The sequence below is a fragment of the Pseudoliparis swirei genome, chromosome 10 (assembly GCF_029220125.1).
Source record: "Pseudoliparis swirei isolate HS2019 ecotype Mariana Trench chromosome 10, NWPU_hadal_v1, whole genome shotgun sequence".
Taxonomy (NCBI): Eukaryota; Metazoa; Chordata; class Actinopteri; order Perciformes; family Liparidae; genus Pseudoliparis; species Pseudoliparis swirei.
The window spans coordinates 12,341,013-12,360,952 of record NC_079397.1 but is presented as its reverse complement, the minus strand read 5'-3'; the positions used below and the strand labels follow the sequence as shown (position 1 = coordinate 12,360,952).

The 19,940-nt window shown below is 43.3% G+C and overlaps 3 protein-coding genes across 7 annotated transcripts in view; 2 read left to right on the top strand and 1 right to left on the bottom strand.

Moving 5' to 3' along the window:
* Positions 1–137: 137 nt before the first annotated feature.
* Positions 138–19,940, bottom strand: part of pphln1 (periphilin 1) — a 25,425-nt gene continuing 5,622 nt past the window's right edge. The window contains exons 1-11 of one of the 5 annotated variants that reach the window (XM_056425406.1): positions 15,193–15,261; positions 14,652–14,711; positions 14,243–14,307; positions 13,691–13,906; positions 12,791–12,852; positions 11,396–11,524; positions 10,984–11,162; positions 10,612–10,689; positions 8,499–8,554; positions 4,881–5,021; positions 138–917 (exon numbers count right to left, since the gene is read on the bottom strand). In XM_056425406.1, coding sequence (XP_056281381.1) covers positions 645–917; positions 4,881–5,021; positions 8,499–8,554; positions 10,612–10,689; positions 10,984–11,162; positions 11,396–11,524; positions 12,791–12,852; positions 13,691–13,906; positions 14,243–14,307; position 14,652 — 1,200 coding nt within the window. In that variant the 5' untranslated portion in view covers positions 14,653–14,711; positions 15,193–15,261 and the 3' untranslated portion in view covers positions 138–644. Of the gene's footprint in view, positions 918–4,880; positions 5,022–8,498; positions 8,555–10,611; positions 10,690–10,983; positions 11,163–11,395; positions 11,525–12,790; positions 12,853–13,690; positions 13,907–14,242; positions 14,308–14,651; positions 14,712–15,192; positions 15,262–19,940 lie in introns of those variants that run through there. The other 4 variants (XM_056425407.1, XM_056425408.1, XM_056425404.1 and 1 more) reach the window with 4 other exon arrangements.
* Positions 15,335–17,387, top strand: zcrb1 (zinc finger CCHC-type and RNA binding motif 1). The gene is made up of 8 exons (XM_056425410.1): positions 15,335–15,434; positions 15,590–15,692; positions 15,834–15,862; positions 16,033–16,144; positions 16,243–16,350; positions 16,521–16,630; positions 16,717–16,792; positions 16,988–17,387. Exons 2-8 carry the CDS (start codon positions 15,609–15,611, stop codon positions 17,135–17,137), a joined length of 669 nt encoding a protein of 222 aa, XP_056281385.1. The 5' UTR covers positions 15,335–15,434; positions 15,590–15,608; the 3' UTR covers positions 17,138–17,387.
* The window catches only part of yaf2 (YY1 associated factor 2), a 12,521-nt gene continuing 11,237 nt past the window's right edge, over positions 18,657–19,940 (top strand). The window contains exons 1-2 of the mRNA XM_056425411.1: positions 18,657–18,786; positions 19,233–19,358. Of these exons, the coding sequence (XP_056281386.1) occupies positions 18,761–18,786; positions 19,233–19,358 (152 nt within the window). The 5' untranslated portion in view covers positions 18,657–18,760. The remainder of the gene's footprint in view (positions 18,787–19,232; positions 19,359–19,940) is intronic.

Below are 19,940 nucleotides of genomic sequence, written 5' to 3'. Positions count from 1 at the left end.
ACCAAACCTTAAAGTTCACAAACAATACTTTACTACGACTTTGTCTCGATGTCTTCAAATATAAATCAAGCCGTGTGCAGGTTTTCCTGGGAAGGAAATTAAAGTTAAAGAGACAACACAATGAAAAGTAACCAAACTGGCATTTCCAGAGTACAAATTTATACAAGAATGTAGAACTGTAAATTTAGCAGCACCAAGTCATACATATGACTGATACAAAATGTACATAACTGAAAATATTACAAAACAAAAACAGTCTCATCAGGCTTTTCTTTTAGAAAAGTGGGTTCTTGCTGCAGGCCCGACTGTCGATATTCTCAACAACATACTTTCATCAATTGTTTAAATAACAAAAAAACTATGTTAACCATTTCCATGTGATGCGAGACTTATTTGACAGTGGAACAACTTAACGTTACATAATCTCCATCTTTCAACAGAAAAGTATGGTAGAAAACATAGTCCGTCCAAAACTAACACTGTTCATCCCCACAATGCAAAACTGCATAAATTCCATTCAGAGTTGTTCTTCAGGTTGCCGTAGAATCCTTTCCAAGTCCAGCAAACATGTATTCAAAATATCCGTAATGTTCACCAGTCAATCCTCCCACGCTCTGTCGCACGACGAGCCGATGGCCGATGTGTCAGTAAGACGAGCTGTGATTGACTCCCGTCTTTGAGAGTTTATGACCCGTCAGTGCTGTTGACGAGGTGGTCGAGTCACAAACGGAAGGCTCCGACTGCCGGACCACCTCGTCCAGCTCGTTGATGAAGTGTTTCAGGTCCTCCAGGCAACGATCGCGGATCTCCCCGAGGTTCTCCCTGAGGGGAACCTGCAGCTGCTTCTCCAGGTTGGGGTCTTTGGCCACCAACATCTTTACCACCATGCCGAATGTCTCGCAGTCCTGCTGGTACACCTGGGGGTGGACAGGAACACCAGTAAAAAAAACAAGTCTATAGGCTTCGACACATTTAAATCCATTTGTGTGCAGCTTGCAGGACTTTAAAAAGTGTCAACAGGCAGAGGTCAAAACCTAAAAGAGAAAAGGGCCTAAATGAGATGAACAGTCGTTTCCTTCCTGCCTAATCTGGCGCCTAGGTGTAAATATTCCAGAGTCAATGCGCCGGAGCTGATCATTCGAGTGTCAAAAGATAAACACTTCTCAAGTTTAATACAGGCCCTTTGATTAGGACTCAGTGGCACAAGAAGCAATAAAAGCCGCTTTAGTGGCATCTCACAGGCGTAGAACAGGTGTGAGAGGGAAGACGTGCTGGAATCTGGCTTGGGAGCCGCTAGTTCACAGACTCGTGTCTCATGAAACAAAAGAGGGAGCCCTCGGCTTCCACACAACGTGGTTCGATTTGCGAAATGCCAAATCAGAGACTTGAGGGGGAACTATCAGCTACACTGATGGTAATATTGTGTATTGGTCAGATACCATTTTTAGGAGAAGTAAAAGTCCTTTGTTGAATCTTTCCCTCCTATCCTGTTGCCCATCCATTATTGCCATCTAACAAGGATTACAATTTCCCAACAATAAATTCATAAAATACACGAGGACTGTGCGAGGCTCCGTTTCTATTCAAAGATGGCAAAGACTTCCGAAGCGCATCTCAATTTCTTAGTGGAATGCTGCTCTCAGTTTTCTTACTTTCACGTCTCAGTTCCTCTAGTCCAGGGGTCAGGAACCCTTTTGACTGGGAGAGCCATAAAAGCCAAATATATTTCATTGAGAGCCATATAGTATTTTTAACGGATAATAAATTAAATATGCATCCTGCTCAATTATTTTTTCCGACTAAATAGAAATTAATTAACCCACCGATACGGCAACGTATTCATTCAAAAGGGGGGCGACTGTGGGTCAGTGGTTTGCTCCCCATAGCTGCATCTACAGTGTCGAGAGTAAAGCGCTCACGATAAAAGAGTCTGCTAAATGTGATGTAATGACCAGAGCCCTTCCAATGGCGTGGGCTGCGAGCGGATCTGTGCGTTTAGCCGTGTGTGTAAAATTAGGCCATACAGGGCTGAGCTTCAGTCACTCACCGGATACAGAAGTCCGTTCATCATAGGGTCCCCTGAATCTAACAATTGGATACAGTGCTTCCTTACAATGAACACATTCTGGCTGCATGAACATCTGTGATCTAATCATCATCATATGAATGTATGATAAATGATCCAGTGGAAGAAGTTATACCAAAGTCACATCTCTTCGAAAAAAAGTCAAACCCCTGATAGCCCAGCGCTGAGTTCATCTCCCCGTCTCATCAACATCCCATGGTCTCCTTCAACAGCCGATAACTTGATGACAGGGGATTTATTCACCAGCTTTTCGGAGGAAGTATCCAATCAAGTGCGCCGACAACAACTTCTGAATACAGGGAAAGTGTTTCCTCGATAACAGTGTGCTGAAAATGTACTTCCTGTATTCAAACGCACGTCTGAGATCCCTCCCTTGTTATCCAATCGGGAAGGGAAAAGGCCAGTACTCTGCTTCTAAAAGATACTTTAAACTTCATTTTTTTAAATAGCCATTTAAAGCAAGGATTAACGGTGGCTTCAGAAAAAGAGACGAGTGAAAGAGTCGAGTCCTCCGTCCAGTTCTGCCATCTTTGTCCCGAAGAAAAAAAAGAAAAGAAAGCCAGAGTGGAAAAGTCTGGCTTTCTTTTCCGTCTTGTAGCCAAAAATATTCAGATTCCTCACCAAATGAAATGAAACTCCCTTTGTATCACAGCACGGCCAAGAGGAGTAAAACATAATACCCTTTATTGCCTCTCATGCCTTGTCACTCACTACAACCAGTTAGTCTGAACTGCAGCCAACGTCAACCCTGACAATGAGAGGGTTCAGGTTGGATTTCAGCGGACCAATTTCACTTAGCTACACAAACACACGGCGAGTCGCTGGTGTGATGCGGCCCAGCCCGATGTCTGGCCGATCACGGAAAGTTCAGCTTCGGATCGGCGGAAAAGCGTAGAGACGGTCAGCGAGGAGCCACTGGACTGCGTTTGTGTCCACGTGTACCGAAGAGATGGCTAGACCAGATCGAGAGCAGAAAACCAAACATCCGGCCGAAACTCGTCAAGTGTCGAGCGCAACTTTGTCGTTTGTCAGAAAGACAAGGTCCAAAATAAGAGCGTTTAGCTGCATGTTCTAGGAAATTAATACCAGTGCTGACTGTGTACGTTTTCCAGCGGCTGGTTGGTTTTGTCTGCCGGTTTGACAAGTAACCAACCGCCATGTGACGGCAACTCTCTCGGGTTTTGATTCGCGTCTACAAAAACAAGATCAAGACACTTTGATTTCTGACCCGGTTGTGTGTGACGGAAACGAGGCGGAATTAACTCCCACTCATGACTAAACAAGCCAGCCTTTCGTGACACGCGGGCGACGTTCATGCGAGTGGTCCGAATGTCACAAAAGCCAAAGAAAGGGACAGGAGGAGGAAAAAGGCAGATAATGATCAGTTTCTACTGAAATCCTGGAAAGACAAACTGAAACGTCATCTCCCTGTGGAAATGGGATACGCCATTCCTTCTGGGTTTTCGTTCTAATCTACTCTGTTCCAGACCTTAATACCATGACTACATCTGAAGATTAGAGCAAAGGGGGGCATGTGATATACAGACAAGGGAAACATGACGGAGATTATTCTTGACGTGGGTCTCGAGGAACGTGAGGCGACACAGAGGCGGGGCGGGGGGGGGGGGGGTGAGAAAGGGGCTATAAAACAGGCCAGAAACTGCAGCGTCAGCAACAGCATCAGAGCCGCCGATAGGCTCTGTGGCGCAGCCCAACACGAGAGCGCAGCGTGCGCTCCGGGGCAGAGCTGGCTCGGGTTTAATGGTCCCAGTAATGCAGCGGCAGCGCTCACTGGTGCAGGAATGGCCTTCATTAGAACTCAGCAGAGCCTACCGTGGTTTTGGCTCCGTTCTCGATTTATTGTACGCACAAAACTATCGCATTCCGATGCCTTTACTCGCGATTCTGCTTTGGTTTATGTGTCCCTGTGAAATAATTATCATAGTGTTCCAAATCTCCGTGGCGGGCCTTTCTAGATATATGCAGGTGTGTGTGTGTGTGTGTGTGTGTGTTCATATGTAAAGTTGAGTCAAACAGAGGGGGAGAGCAGGGATGTTTGAGCCATGTGGGATATTAAGCTAGTGGAGGAGTCTAATGAGAAATTGTTGCAGTTATGCCGGTCAGGCTGGGAGATTGGCAGGAAAACAGTGATGCGTTTGGCAACCCAGCTCCTTCGGCAGATAATTACCCATCATTCTGCTCTAAAAACTGACATATGGCTGTCAAACGGCTGGTGGATTATGGGATGTGCCCACCACTGTGACTTCTGGACAGAAAAGTTCATTTCCTGCCTTGTTAGGAACATAATAGCTCGCTGTTCCAGTAAAATAATCCAGCTGCGAGTCAGAGAGGTCCAGGCCGCCATATGTACGGGGTCGTTTGCCAGGCCTACAGTACGTACCGAGCGAGCACCAGAGGTTGACGTTTATAGAAAAGTACTACAAATTAAAAAAACGTATGAGAGGATTCTACATGCAGTAACCCCCCCCCCCCCCAAAAAAAGGGGCAACTGAGAGCCACTGGCACAGAATGTTCACATATTTTCTCCTTGATAATTACAACATGAATACCAATTAAGAAGTCAATAATAAATCCCAAACAGTGAGGTCATCATCTTTCATAAACGAAAAAATATTTGCAGTGTGTTGGATGAAGCTCTGTTACAATGGTGCCAAAGAAGAAAGGATCATTTGAACGGCCGATGTTATGTTAATACAACTTGCTGATTCATTTCATCACTCAAACCGTTCACTTAGAAAGATCGGCTGAATGAAAGTTGGAGTTGGACCGGTACCTTCTCTATCTCCTGAGCTTTGGCTGCGATGGCGAGGGCCCGTCGCTCTTGAAAGTTGTCCGGAGACGACTTTTGGCTCTCCTCGACGACTGGAACCACCGGGGGCTCCTCTGTTTCTGCTTCTGGAGGATGGTGCTCCTCCTAAAGAAGGTAGAGGAGAGAGAGAAGGCATCTAACTGTATGGCAGATAACTACAGATGAGTGATGATTTCAAAAACATAATAAACTAGAATGGGCACTCGGTAGAGCGCATACCTTCGCATATCACAAGACTGGGCATTGAATTATGAACATTTTGGCATTAGTTGCATGCCAATTGGATAGAAATTTACCGCGCTATGGTAAAAAGAAGATTTTGACCTTTTCATGACCTTGACCTTTGACCCGATCGATCCCAAAATCTAATCAAATGGTCCCTGGATAATAACCAATCATCCCACCAAATTTCATGCGATTCAAGAAGATTCTGACTTTTTCATGACCTTGACCTTTGACCCGATTGATCCCAAAAACGAATCAAATGGTCCCCGGATAATAACCAATCATCCCACCAAATTTCATGCGATTCGGTTTAAAACTTTTTTTGTTATGCGAGGAACACGCATACAAATAAATAAATAAATACACGGCGATCAAAACATTACCTTTCGCATTTTCAATGCGAAGGTAACAACTTAAAAAGCATACTGCTACCGCCAAGTTGACACTAAAGGCCAGCAATGACATGATCGAGAGAAAGGGAAGGAATGTGGAAGGATGTAGGTCAGCAGCTCAGATGACCTGACCTACTGACCATTTAACTTTACAGGAACGATGTGGTTGAAGAGGCGAATCAAAGGATGAAGCTCAGCTTCTAAAGCGGAAAAGTCAGCGTGTACTCTGTGTTACGTCTACAACGAGTCAAAGAATAAGGGATTCATATGAATCACAGCAGAGAAGCTGCAGCTCATGCCATATTCATCCCCACAGATGTGGATCTTCGTAACCTACACTGTTATCATTACTTAGCAGATTATGACGAAAACCTCCCGGCTTAGCGTCGCACTTACTTTTCAATGCAAATTGGAGAATTTGATACTTCGGCTGTATTTACATCTTAAAAAGGAAATCTGGCCCCCGGCGAGCCATGATGAGCCTTCTAATGGATGGATTGGAAACTCTAGTGCCCATAAGTATGAATATGGAAGCCAAAAGAAAGAGCAAAGGGGAGAAATGAGGCCAACTCGGATCACCGCTCAATTTATTTTGCTCATTTCCTGACGCTATTAGAGTTTGAAGGCCAGGGAGCAGACCTGGCCAGCGATGCCTAGAGTCCTCTCGTACACTACGGAAAACAGGCCACGGACTTAGTCATAATATTAAATCTCTTGATGAATGAGGCAAGTAGTCACAGGGGATGATGGTACATCGCAAAGCAGTGTGGTCTGAATTACAAAAAGGTACAAAGTATAAAGCATCATCCACTTCTCTCCCTGAAGCGGCTCGGGAGGAATCCTGTGAAAAGAGTCTTTCACTTCAACTCGGTTGGCACAGCCTCGCCAGGAAGGGATGTTAGAAAGCTTGACAGACACACCCACTTAAAAAATAATAATAATATATAAACTGGACAAAAGTGACATGTCATCAGCCAGGAGGTACAGGTAATCTCCTTTCAATGAGATACTAAAAATACACAATAAAAGGTTATTAGACCGAAATAACTTGAGCTTGGTCTGGCGAGCCATGATTTAACTGTTAAAGTTACGACTGTTCCAAATTAATTTGTTTGCACAAATGATCATTGTTCTCATTCCCACTGGTAACCTCCCGTGCAGTCTTGGCAAGATGAATGTTTTGCAGCCTCAGGATCAAATCATAAGAGCTTTATTTTTTTTGTTGCCTTTCTCATCCTCTTGCAATAATGTTTAAACTAGAATCTCTGCCTCACGGTTCTATACTTCCGCTAAACCAGTCACGCTGCAGTTATTACCTCATGGTATCCGATGAAAAACATCCGTTTGAAATTGCCATAATTAGAATGTGGATCCAAAAACGTGTTTTGTGAGGTCACAGTGACCTTTGACCACCAAATCCTAAATCAGTCCAGAGTAGAGTCTGGAGGTGCTCTTTAGACCCCCTCCTCCGACTGGGATGGCTCCACGGAGCCTGCGTGGGTGTTTGTTGAATCCCCCCCAGCAGACGGTGGCCGGGGCCTTCAGTGCAAGCTTTACTGGGCTTTCATCTTGGCCAAGGTTACAGGTTTGTGCCCCCCGAACCGAAAGAAGCAATGCACCAGAGGCTAGATCAAACAGCCAAAAGCAGCAGTGTGTATCAGTGTGTGTGTGGAGGGGTGCGGCTCCGAGATAAACTGTCATCACAGGAGTAGATTGGGTGGTGGTGGGTGGTTCTTACAAAAATGCAGGGGGAAAAGGGACCAAGTTTCTATTCTGTATCTTGTAATTTACAGAGTATAAAGCAAGTGCATGGATTCACAAAGATATCAAAGTGCCCACTGTGCCACTCAAGGACAAGTCAGGGAACATATAAAGCAATATGGCAACTCTAAAATGACCTCCAGTGTGTTAATCAGGGCTGCCGATGATAAATAATAAGCCTTATTGCACATTAAAGCAGGATTTTTGATCAAAGTACATTTGCTGATCAGGAAACTGTAACACTTTTTGCACAACATTACAAAATTGTAGTTTAATGTTTTCCGAATGGCAGACTGCATGCCTTAATTTGATCTAACCAATCAAAATCATCCATCCCATATTACTTGAACACAGCACAGCACACTGGTTGTTGAAAGGTCAACGCTTTTCCTGCGACGTCCGCATTAAACGGCAATTTCCACCGACCTGCTTCATCTACCAGACGGTCACAGCTACCAAACACAGGCAGCCGTGCCCTTCGACAGAAAGAAGGAAATGACTGTTCATTGTAAACGGTGTAAACACCCCCCCGACGGGTTCCACAGGGAGGCGAGTCAGGGACTAAGATCCCATGATAAAACTGTGACTGGCTACCGAGTTAGCCTCTCCCCTTCTGGGTGGCCGCAGCCAGACGCATTGCGCCTAATCACATCTGATTCTATTTACACTCCTCTGCGTAGTCGGAGATGAATGATATCAGCAAAACAAGTTATTATTTGCAAAACAGGACGCAGGGATCTACATTCAATACTTACTAAAAACAGTAGAAGTATATTTTTTTTTAGGAAGAGCACTTTAAGGAAGCACGGCTCATACTTTGGTCGACACTCGAGCCCTTTTCCCTCCATTCGGGATTGAAGTCTGCTTACAGCGCAGGTAAACAAAGCAGGCCCGACGGCTTTTATGCTCTGCGTGAGGCCCACTTTAAAAGCCATTAACATACTTCAATGGGACTAAACACTTATTAGAAGGATGGAATTTAAGAAGTTCCAGATGCATCCTGCTGTACAGTGACAAAGGAGGAGCCCACGACATAGAGACGTAGAATAAAATAGAACAGTAATGTTGGGACCGAATCGCCGTGGAAGAGAAAACGCATCATTTTCGGAAAGAAGCAACGGCTTGTGTTGAGTTCATGTTTGTTCATGTCAACATGAAGTCAAATCTAGGCACTAGAGAACCCTCCAGTGTTGCAGTCTGGTACCTTGTTCGAGGTCGCGCTGTGTGGGGACCCTTCTCTTGACAGGCCGGGAATTTTGTCTGGGGAGAGAAAAAAAGAAAAAATAAGTTTGACAAAGTGAGATGCAAAACATCACGAGAAGAGATTTAGAATGAGAAAATGAACACGGGGAAGGAGGTTAAAAAGCAGAAATTCAGTGGGAAAAGGACAATTAGTACGTCTGGAAAGTAAGCGAGTATGTTGATGGTAATCAAGGCTCTGTAAAGGTGTTGATGTTTGGGTCCCAGATCCCGACGGGCACAGAGGATAGAACATCTGGAAAAATCACGACGCAGCTGGTTCGCAGTTGCGCTCCCAACTCCAGATCGACCGGACACAACCTCCTCCCAGACTTTCCATTTGTTCTTCTACCAACTTTTCTCTTGCAGTCCACCCGAAGCTTTGTAGTGGACCGATCAAGTAGATTAACCATCACCAAGCCGAAGGAGCACCCGGCTATGAAACAGAAAACACCCCCGACGGGGAAGCCTCGGCTTCAGGAATATCCATCAGACATCCTATACCCGTCCCCTCTTCGTCCACAAACACACGACCTGGTGGCATCTTTATGAGGCCTGACAAAGTGGCAGACCGAGCGGGGAGGAAGGCTGGCTGCTGGACACATGACAAACCACTCCGCGTCTCTCAGGTTACCCAGACTGGGAATAGGTTAAGTTTAACGAGTGTAACCTTTGTATGTTTCTGAAAAACAAACCCACTGCATGTAATTTCATCTCGCCCTCCTCGATTTGCATTGAAAGAAAAAAAAAAAAAGCTAAAGAAATGGCAGACTACCATGTAGGAGTAGTGCAATCGCAAAACCACGACCAAACCTTCCAATCACATCCACAATGATCTCACACGTCATCTTGCTCCGAGAATAGGTTTCTTCATAGGAAGACCAAGCTGTAAGGTCTCAGGCCGTGCACGTTATAACTAGGTCTTCTAATCTTGAAGCAATCTAGCAAGAACACTCGCTGCCCTACACCGCTATAAAACATGAGCAACGATGTCATGTTCTTTTTTCAAGAGGCTGGGATCAAACATATTTACCATGAGTAGCAACACTATGTTGTTACATGACGACCACTTGTACTTCCAAGGCCCACCGAGATCACTTCGGAAGTAAAAAGCAGCAATGAAATGAACATTTTAAGTCGGAGCGAAGGCTGGCCCTGAAGATGGGAGCAGACCTAAACACTGTGCTGCGAAGGAGGTTAAGATGTATTAAAAAAAACATGCAGAAAACAAAAGGGATCAAAGCTGTATTGCTGACATGCTGGAAAATGAGTTATGTAAACGTGGCACAGTAAATGCCCAATGTCACATAAATAATTGAAATGAAAATAAACCTGTGATGCACACGGGCACTAAAAGAGGCCGTCTTAATTAGCATTGCCGCTGCACGTCCCAATGCCTGCATACAAGTACTTAATACTTGCATTTGAACACAGCTTCGACATGGACTGTAAAGTCCACTGTTCCTTCACACTGTCCTTATCAAATATGCTATTTCCAGACAGCAGACAGCGGGGTGCTGTATGAATCATAACTGAAGGGAGAATATTATTATAATGTAACTTGCTCAGCGGGTCTGGATATTTACTTCATCTTGAGAACTCAAAATTGAAATGGCGTAAATCAGTGTAGGACACATGGGAAGTGCTAACCTACCTCCACAACAGACGGAAGCAATGGATTAGGAAGGAAGGAAGCCATTAGAGGAAAGTCACTACAAGGTACTAAATAAAGAAACTTAAGAATTCATGATGCAACTTACCTCAGACCTGAGTGAAACCATTTCAGTGTCAAATAGGACATCTAGGTTTAGTGCGGTCAGAACTCTTATAGTCAATCATTCTGAGGTGTTAGATTATACTTTATTGTAATCTGTATGTTTAAACTTGATTGAGAATCAATCCAATCCTTCCTATGTCCTTGCATCCTTCTCATGACATCGTGTGAGTGTATGAAGCCACGACATTTCTTTTCCAACATTTCTTCCACATGACAAGGATGCAAGGAAATGTACGAGGAACGACACATCTGCTCATGGTCACCCAGGTCCAAGCTTGTTCACATGGCTCATTGTACAGACCCAAAGTTTCATGTCCACTCTGTTGGGAATAGTGCGCCCCCCAATGGTGCTCAGACACCACCTCTGGACCGTCCACATCTGAAAAGCCAGCCAGCCAGATTAGCAAACATGGATAAGACAGTGAGATAAAAATAGAGGTTTTGACAATTAATGTACATTTTTTGGGGGGCAACCGTCCTGAACTTAACATCTGATCTGTAAGGACCTAAATCATCTTTTTCAAATGGCCTCGATCAATAAATAAAAATCATGGCTGACATTGCAACAGCAGGCAGTGAGTATGAATGTTTGGCTTCATCTTCCTAGCATCGCCAGTTGTATTTGTGGACACAAAGGGGGTTCGAAAGAGCTCTGCATCCGGATTCTACGTACTCTTGTCCTGCTGCGAGGGAACCGGCAGGCTCTTGGCTCGGTCTGGCGAGTAGCCCCTGCTGCTGACGCTGGAGCCGGAGCGACTCTGGGGGGAACAGGCCATCTCGCGGCGCGCAGGCGAGCGCTCCCTGGGTGGAGGGAACGGGGCCACCTTTCTCCTGAAGGGGTCTCTGTCCTCCCTGGAAAAGCAGAGGGAACACCGGGGGCTGTCGTGATTGAATTCGGCCAAACGTCTTCAAGCGTTTCGCTGAATGAGAAATTAGCCCGTCTTCCGTCACGGACCAAATGTTGCAGTAAGCACAAGTACTTGTCCCTCGGCACAGCACTGCCATCTAGCACTGGGGACTAAACACACGCAGGTTTTCTATGTGTGAATGCCCGACTCCGATATTAAGCATGCGTTCATTCGTACCCTTTGTCCAGGTTGAGGATGGCTTGCACTAGTGTGTCTTCCCCGCTCTCCGGGAGTGATCGGGCTGCTGGGTAGACGCCCTGGTTTCGCACGTTGTGAGGAGGCGGTGGCGGCGGCGGCGCTCGCGCGCTAAGGGAATAAATACACATACATGTTGTGGTCAGTTGCGGATACATATGGTACAACATAACCAATGCTGCGGTCAGGATTATGTATTCAGACTATGGGTTGCCTCCCAGGGATGTGGACCCTTATCCCTGGTGACAATTTATTATTCCTTTAGCAAAAAAAGTATTTGAAAATAATATTGAGAGGCAAGCACCTCACACTAGCCTAGTATGGTTAGGACTTTACACAACCACATAAGCGGTGGAACTTATCAATAAGCAGATAATATCTACAAATGTAGACTGAATCACGTCAGTTAATTCAGTTCTGTCAGGATCCTCATCTCACTTCAAATATTTATCCGGGCCAGTATGGCTAAGATATAGAGCATCTTCTTCGAAAATATAGTTAATGCTAATGCTTGTGAACAAAAAAGAAAGGCGAGGGAACAACAGCTCTTCGAGAGAGTCTAAATATTAATGAGAACTTCCAGGTTTTAAATTATTTGCAATATCAATGTTTAGTGTGTGTTGGTGGTCACGAGGAAATAGAATAATCATCCGAGTGGAGCATTTAGACAAAAATAACAAATCCTTCTTGAATGGAAACATAAACATGTCCAAGCATCATTGAGCAAAACCCACCTTTTCCCACTCCCTGTATTCCGAGTCACTCAGACACCCCTTTTCTTAACTCTCAAGCGACCTCTGACCTTGACCCACACCAAACAGACCAATCAACAGGCCGGAAGTGACCTCGCTGCCCTTTCACAAGTCTAAATGTTTGTTTGGACTGAAGGCCTTCAGTACCCTGTCTGCCTGCTAAGTGGCAAATCCTGTGTGACTTTCTGTCCTATAACTGTATACAACAGTGCAGGATTAAGATTGGGCCCCGACCAACTTTCAGTAGTTATACCACCGAGGGGATTTCAGGTGGAATAATTGAACGTGTCTCGACACTGGACGACATGAGAAGGCTGCAGAGCATCTAGTATCGCGGTAGGTTGTATAATCTTATTGAGCACCTAGACCGGCAGCATTGTGAATAGGGCGAGACAGCTCAATATGGGTTCGGGCAGACCTTGATTTAGAATTGCTGCTATTTAAACAAAGACTTGAAAAAGATACTGAAAATAGAGCATCCCCCGACTCCTTCTCAGCCTGATTAAAAGTAGTAAAACACAGGACTTTTTCATAACACCCAATTCTAATGAGTGGTTTTACATTTGTAAAATGCTTTGGCAGATTGACGTGGCATTATATTGAAGAAATATTAGCTGCCGTTTACCCAAACTCCAAAGGCCGTCCTGGGTGCGGGTCCTCCCTGGGCCCTCTGTAAGGGTAGTCCTCCTACAGTCAAGAAAATGGAAATAAAAGGATTTGATTATGTACTAAAATATAAATGTTACGGAACTTAAAATAATCTGTCTGAAAATTTGAACAATGAAGTTTTGATGTTTAAATGTTTGAGTAACTCCCATACATCTAAACGGCCCCCTTGTAAAGCTCAATAGATTTATGACCATCAAACTTAAAAATACGAGAAATATACATCCCAATTTTTTATAAACCATAGAACAGAGAAATGTCCCTATGTTAGTTAATCAGCTATAAAGATTAACAAAAAACTACAGCAAAAAGTGAAGGCGTGAACATATTTCAACTTAAACCATAGCGCCCTCAGCTGGCCAAATCTGAGTGTACCAACAATATTAACATGATATGCATGTAATATGTCTGCAACATGTTGAAGTTTACTTTGGTGTAAATGCATGTACAATCAGTAAGTCAGATGCATTTAATAGTATTAATAATTAAAGAAAACAGGGAGCACGACACAACAAAAAGAAAATCTGTGTGGAGTTTGTTTATCAATGTAACTCGATTACTTTGTAAAGTGGCAGCAGCTAATATTCCTGATATTCATTGTCTATATTTAATTATGAGAGAATGTTGCTGTGATTGAATAACGTGTTTGTAACTATTTATTTTATCTTCCTGTTTTTCCTTTGAACTAAGCTTGTTCTGTACTCCTGTCATGTTTTTTTAAACCACTTTAGTCAACTCATGTTGTTTTTAAATTGTGCTCAATAAATGCACACAACTTGAAACAAGCAACTTTCCTTCAAAGTAAAGGGAGTCTTTTGAAGTTCCGACAAGAATGATAATTTTATATTTATGTTCTCACCCTCCTTGCAGGTGGAACAGCTCTGCGTTCAGCAGAGAAGTGAACGTTGTCCCCATGGTAGCCCCTCTGCTCTTCATGATAATTTCGTTGGCCTCCTCCATTTGGAAAAAAGCGTGGACCTCCTTCGTATTCGTACCCGCCACGGCCATAGTCCTCTTCCGGCCTGCCAAAGGGGCCCCTTCTCTCTGGTGCCCCAGCTGCCCGTGGGTAAGGACCCTACCAGAATTGGTACATTTAATGATTTTACATTAGCATATAAACCATTTCCAAAATAGTTTTGGGGGGAAATCTTATGTTGTAAATGTTTGCTTAAAAAGGTGTCGATCAGCTAAAATTACTCAAAACCTACCTTTGGACTTCTTTTATTAATGGGGAAATAAATCATATCAGGAATAATGGCATATATTCATAACTGTATCACAGAAATATGCAGTTAAAATAAGTATTGTAGTGGTTACCAAATAATGCAATACAATATTCACCAAATAATACATACAAACTGCTTGGAAGACAAATAAGTCTACCTACTCGTGTATATATGTACACACTCACCGGTCTTTCTGCCAAAAAGCGATCATCATACACCTCTCGTATACTCCTGTCTCTCCTGTACGTCACTGCAAAAGGCAGACAATGAGATATGCTGTCTGTTTGTACATCTGTGCAGGTGTGCTACCACAAAATAAATAATGGAAACAAGTTTCTGTATTCATTGCCCTTGTGTTTGTACAGACAGCAGTATTCCAGTAAAAATACTTTATTGCAAGAAGAACATAGAATGATATATCTAATCTGATGACAAACAAGGGCTTGGACAGCACTTTGCTTAAAGCATTTTGGTCAAGTGTACACTACAAAGATGAACACTCGAGGAATGCTCTAAATATTGTCCAAATGTGCAATTATTTTTCTTATAACAAAACAGTGTTACTGTGAAGGGAAAGGTTAATCTGCAACTTACTTTTGGATTTAAGGACCTCTGGAATCGGGGTGATAGAGAAAATAAAACAGTCAACCAAATCTGTAAAAAGATTGTGTTAAAAGATAATAAAAACAGTGTCAAGGCTATACACGTATGACCTACATCTTCATGCAACTGTTAAGGGGATACTGGTCATAATCCATTTTATAGTCTTATCAGTTATTCCAAAAACTCAGATCCAACAGGGTGCACTGCTCTACCAGGAGCTGGCTGACGGATGAGTGAATTTATGTTTGAACAACACCACCAGAATAAACATAACACTAGCTTGATAACACCCGGCCGATGAGTTTAGAAAACAGTGCAATATGTTCTCTAATGGTGAATAAAATACTAACTACTGTAGCTCCACGTAGGACGGACAGCTAACGTCGCTAATTAGCTAGCCTCCAAGTATGTGCTGCAACCATCCGCACGTTGTATCTCTAGTTAACTAAACTATGCCAACATACAACACCACACACAACTATATACGGCACGCTGTTGCACCTCTGAGATCAATACTTGTTGAATAACTCACACGAGGAGGTCCTTTATCCCCCGCGAATTGAGAAAACAATCTCACCTTCTACTATAAGCTTAGCCTTCCCCGGTAGCTACATGGAGAGCGTCTCTTTTATTGGACGAAAATGGGCACGCGTCATAAAGATGCGACGTACGGACATGGCGTTTGTTTCTTTTTGCTAAACGTTAACTTCATACGAATGCACTCACATCTACGAGTTTAAACACATATTTATTCAAACGGTGGAGGCTGTGTTGGTGAGTCATCTGGTGGATGTGTGCTGCTGCTTGCAGCTGCGTACAACAATGTGTAACGCGACAGAAATGGTGGACTTGCCAAACTAGCAAAGTAGCCAGTTGTGCATTAACGTATTTTTATGATCATTTGGCGAATTTATTTGTTTGTCTTACAGTGTGTCGTATGCGTCCAGTATGAGCGGGGGTTTGGCACCGAGCAAAAGCACGGTGTACGTGTCGAACCTGCCATTCTCTCTTACCAACAATGACCTGCACAAGGTTAGTTCCTTCAACAATGTTGTGGTCAGTGTTATAACATGTTAATAATGCTTTCATTTGGCAAAAACATAAGTGAGAGTAAAATACTCTGTGGTCTCTGAATCCAGGCAACGTCCTTATTGAAACGTTGTCTCATTTCAGCTATTCACCAAATATGGAAAAGTTGTAAAGTAAGTTATGTCTGTCTCATAGTTTATGAGATATATTATTTATATCTTACAGCAATGTGTAAGCCAACCAAAGTAGTGAATTAATAACACACACCATTCTGTTTAAGGCTCTAAAGACATAGTTATACATGTTTTTAAATCAATATTAATAAGTGTCACGCTTCTTGCAGGGTTACAATTGTTAAGGATAAAGATACTCGCCAGAGTAAAGGGGTAGCGTTTGTTCTCTTCCTGGACAGAGAATCTGCTTATAACTGTGCAAGAGCAGTGAACAATAAAGAGGTGAGTCGGTCACATTAAGACCACTAGTACTGAGCATGAGTCACTTGGGTTATGTTTGATATTCACTTGTCAGAGTTTGACATGTGTTATTCTCCCAGTTGTTTGGCAGAACAGTGAAAGCGAGCATTGCCGTCGATAATGGCCGAGCAACTGAGTTTATAAAAAGACGGAACTACACAGACAAGACCAAATGTTACGAATGTGGGGTCAGTGCATATTCAACATTCTATCCTGTGAGATCATGAAGTTGTTATTGAAAGTTATTGAATTCAAACAGTTGCAAGTATAATCTTTTTTTCCCCATCCTGAATGGGGAAACACTATTATCCCGCAGAGAGTTGTCTGATTGTGTGTGTTTTGAAATTCAACATGACAGGATACAGGTCATCTCAGCTATGCATGCCCCAAAAACATTCTGGGAGAGAGGGACCCTCCGAAGAAGAAAGAAAAGAAAAAAAAGAAAAAGGCTGAACAACCTGAACATGTGTAAGTGTTAAATAGCTGATATCGTGAGATATTCCATATGAGATGTTGCCGTTTTCACAATCCTTACATCTTTTCCCTTTTTATAGTGAAGAAGAAGAAAAAAGTGAAGAAGAGGGAGAGGACCCAACCTTAGATAGTCTAAGTCAAGCCATAGCTTTTCAGGTATGTGTGCAGGTATAGAAATCCAAAATAGACACATTTTATGAATAATGCAACAAACCTCATGTTATACTATGAACTTTTTAATGATTTTATTATGGCATTCTATACTATAGCATGTCTATAGCACACTTTACTTTGATATTTTATGACACACTATACTATGATGTTATATTTCTTCTGTCTGTGTCCCTCCAGCAAGCCCGCATCGAGGACGAGGACACGCAGAGGAAGAAAACACGTATGCCTCAAGAGGAAGGTGCTCACGCTTCAACGTCCTCAGACTCTAAGAAACCAAGAATTAAAAAGAGTGCATACTTCAGTGACGAAGAGGAGTTTAGTGACTAAACATAATAATAACACACAGTTTGGACATAAGTTGGTTTTCAAATATGTTTTTTAAAATTACATTGTGTTATAGTTGGGATGCTTTCAATTATACTGATACACTATGATGTTTTATTTCTTCTTGTACATAATACTAATACTTTTTTCTGTTTCTAGAAATACTATAATTGTTCTTGGGAACATTTAATGTGTTAGGTCCTTTTTTTTGTCAGTCAATAAAACCTTGTTTCTTACTGAAAAAATAAAACAATTGGTGGTTGTTTGAGGGTTAAATGCAGAATCAGATACAAAATACTGAGGAAAAGAGGTTATTTACTTCGTTTCTTGGTTCAATGAAATAAATGTATATTGGGAACTGATGCAGGAAATATACATTTTTATAAAACGTTGATCAAAATAATGTTTTCCATAGGATTTTCAAAGGATGTGTATTTCATATGACCATGTTTCTACTCGATACATTATCAACATGGATTAAGCGGTTCTCAACACTAGGATGACCGATTCTGAATTGCTTGCAGACTGTGTGTGTAAACCCTGAAAATTGCATTCCCATAATGCATCATTGAAGTCTTGTCGTCGGAACAAAATGAAGATCCATTTGATATGAAAAGGTTTGAGCGGCCCTTAATCTTAACCTGACATTTATAACATAATATTAAAAAGCAGCATGATAGATGAGAGACGCGGTCGTGGTGGTTCGCTTGGAAATGTGTTTTTTGATGCTCTTGCGTCAGCGTGCAGATAAAGCGAGGGATTCCCCGATGTTTAATGTGCTCGCATGTGATCTAAACTGCTGCGGCATTTCTGCGGTCTGCGACTCAAATCCAAAGATGCAGGGCTACGAGACGATTCCCAGTAGACTTAGCCGATAAGAGCGGTTAACACATTGCTGAAGACGCAACATTATCTTCTGTGGCTTTTGTTGCATTTGTGTGATTTCGGAAATTAACTAGCTTGTGCTCCCATTACATGGGTCATGGATTTGCAATCTATGAAACAGAGGTAACAGCTGCGAATAAATATAATTATCTTAGATGCGAACACTAGTAGTCAACGTATGTATGCATGCACATATAATCATACGTGTAACACGTTACTGTCGGCTGTTATGTGTACAGCACGTTAATAACCATACGGTCTTACATTCCGTGTTTTTGTGTGTGTGCATGAACCATATTCGTATCCGCAGTGAATCAAGATTGTTGCAAGGGTTTTTAAATCAAACGGAGTATAAGAAGGTGTTTTTCAGCATTTATTCCCGATTAATCGTGTGCAAACATGGGTACATACGGCTAGTCAGCGTAGGAAACGCGTGTTAACGGGTCACGTTTGTCAAAAATAACCAATTCGTATAATGTTAATATTCAACACCCTCAGTGTACATAAGTACGAGTTTACGACGGGTACCAGAAGGCGGCATATATTCATCAAGAGGAATGTCAGCCTCGGAAGTAACCCAGCCTCTGATTGGCCAAAGCGAGTCACGTGACCCTTTCCCAAGCGGAGTTTCCACGACAGCTGGAAGCCGAGCGGCACAGGCGCATCGCTTCTTTGCTAAAATTATTGGAAATAACCAGACTTCTACTCGTCTCAGCGCCTCCAGATTAACCCTGGTCTGGTATGGGCGACAAGAGGAGTCCCACAAGGTAACGACCGAGTCATTGCGTCCAAGATATTCAAGCTAGGAGAAGGGAGCGGACATCGACGAGCGCTCGGAAAAAAATGGGTTTTCTCCAGGGTCTCTCTCTCTCTCTGTCTCTCTCTCCCTTCGCTCTCGCTCTCTCTCACTCTCACTGCTTGTGTCTGTGTTCGCGTGCGGTTGTCGGTGTGTGTGTGTGTGTGTGTGTGTGTGCGCGCGGGTGTTAAAACCTCATCGCCAATTACAGTGTCGGATCACAGCGCGCTTGCAGATGATTTCCTAAATCCGATAGGCTTACCCAGATGTTTGTTATCGATAGCCTTGGTGGATGCGAGCTGAACTCACTGTTGTCTCCTCTCGCCCCCCTTCCTCTTCTCTCCCACCACCTCTTTCCATCTTTTTTTTTGAATTTTCTGTTTTTACCTTTTTGTTTGTACATTTATTGTTTTAAAGGCCGAAGCGTCAACCGAAGCCCTGCTCCGACGAGGGGTTTTGGGACTGCAGCGTATGCACGTACAAGAACACGGCAGAGGCTTTTAAGTGCATGATGTGTGATGTCAGGAAGGGGACGTCAACAAGGTAAGGCGATGGATATACACCACCTTTGGTCTTTTCTGCAATAGTGGATCCCCAAGGGGGTTCCTTGGGGGGGACTCAGCAGCGCCCCCCCCCCCCTACCCCAAGAACAAAATGAGGAACAGTTTAATCTCCCCCTCCCCCCGCCTCCCCTCCCCTCCCTCTAAGCAATTTGTGCATTTGTACCACGAGACAATGGATTAAAATAACTGTCTATTTTCTCAGATGTTTAAACCTGCCCTCTGTTACGATCCTACGCAGAATCCAGACAGTTACCGTAAACAAACACGGCGTGCCCTAGCTCTCGTCTCCAAGTGCTTCCTGCATTTATGTCGTGGGATTTTGTGCAAAGCAAGATAGGTTACTTTATCCGAGCTTTCATCGAGCTCAACATGTTAATTCTCTGTTCAAGATGTGCCGTCTGAGCGATGCATTAGTCTCCACGTTCTTGTTCATGTTCACACTGACCTCCGTAAAATGAGGGAGAGGGATGGCTCGCTCTTAAAGCACACACACACATCCATCTTGTTGCCCCGGAGATATTTGTAACAGACGACGGGGGTGTGTGTGTGTGTGTGTGTGGGG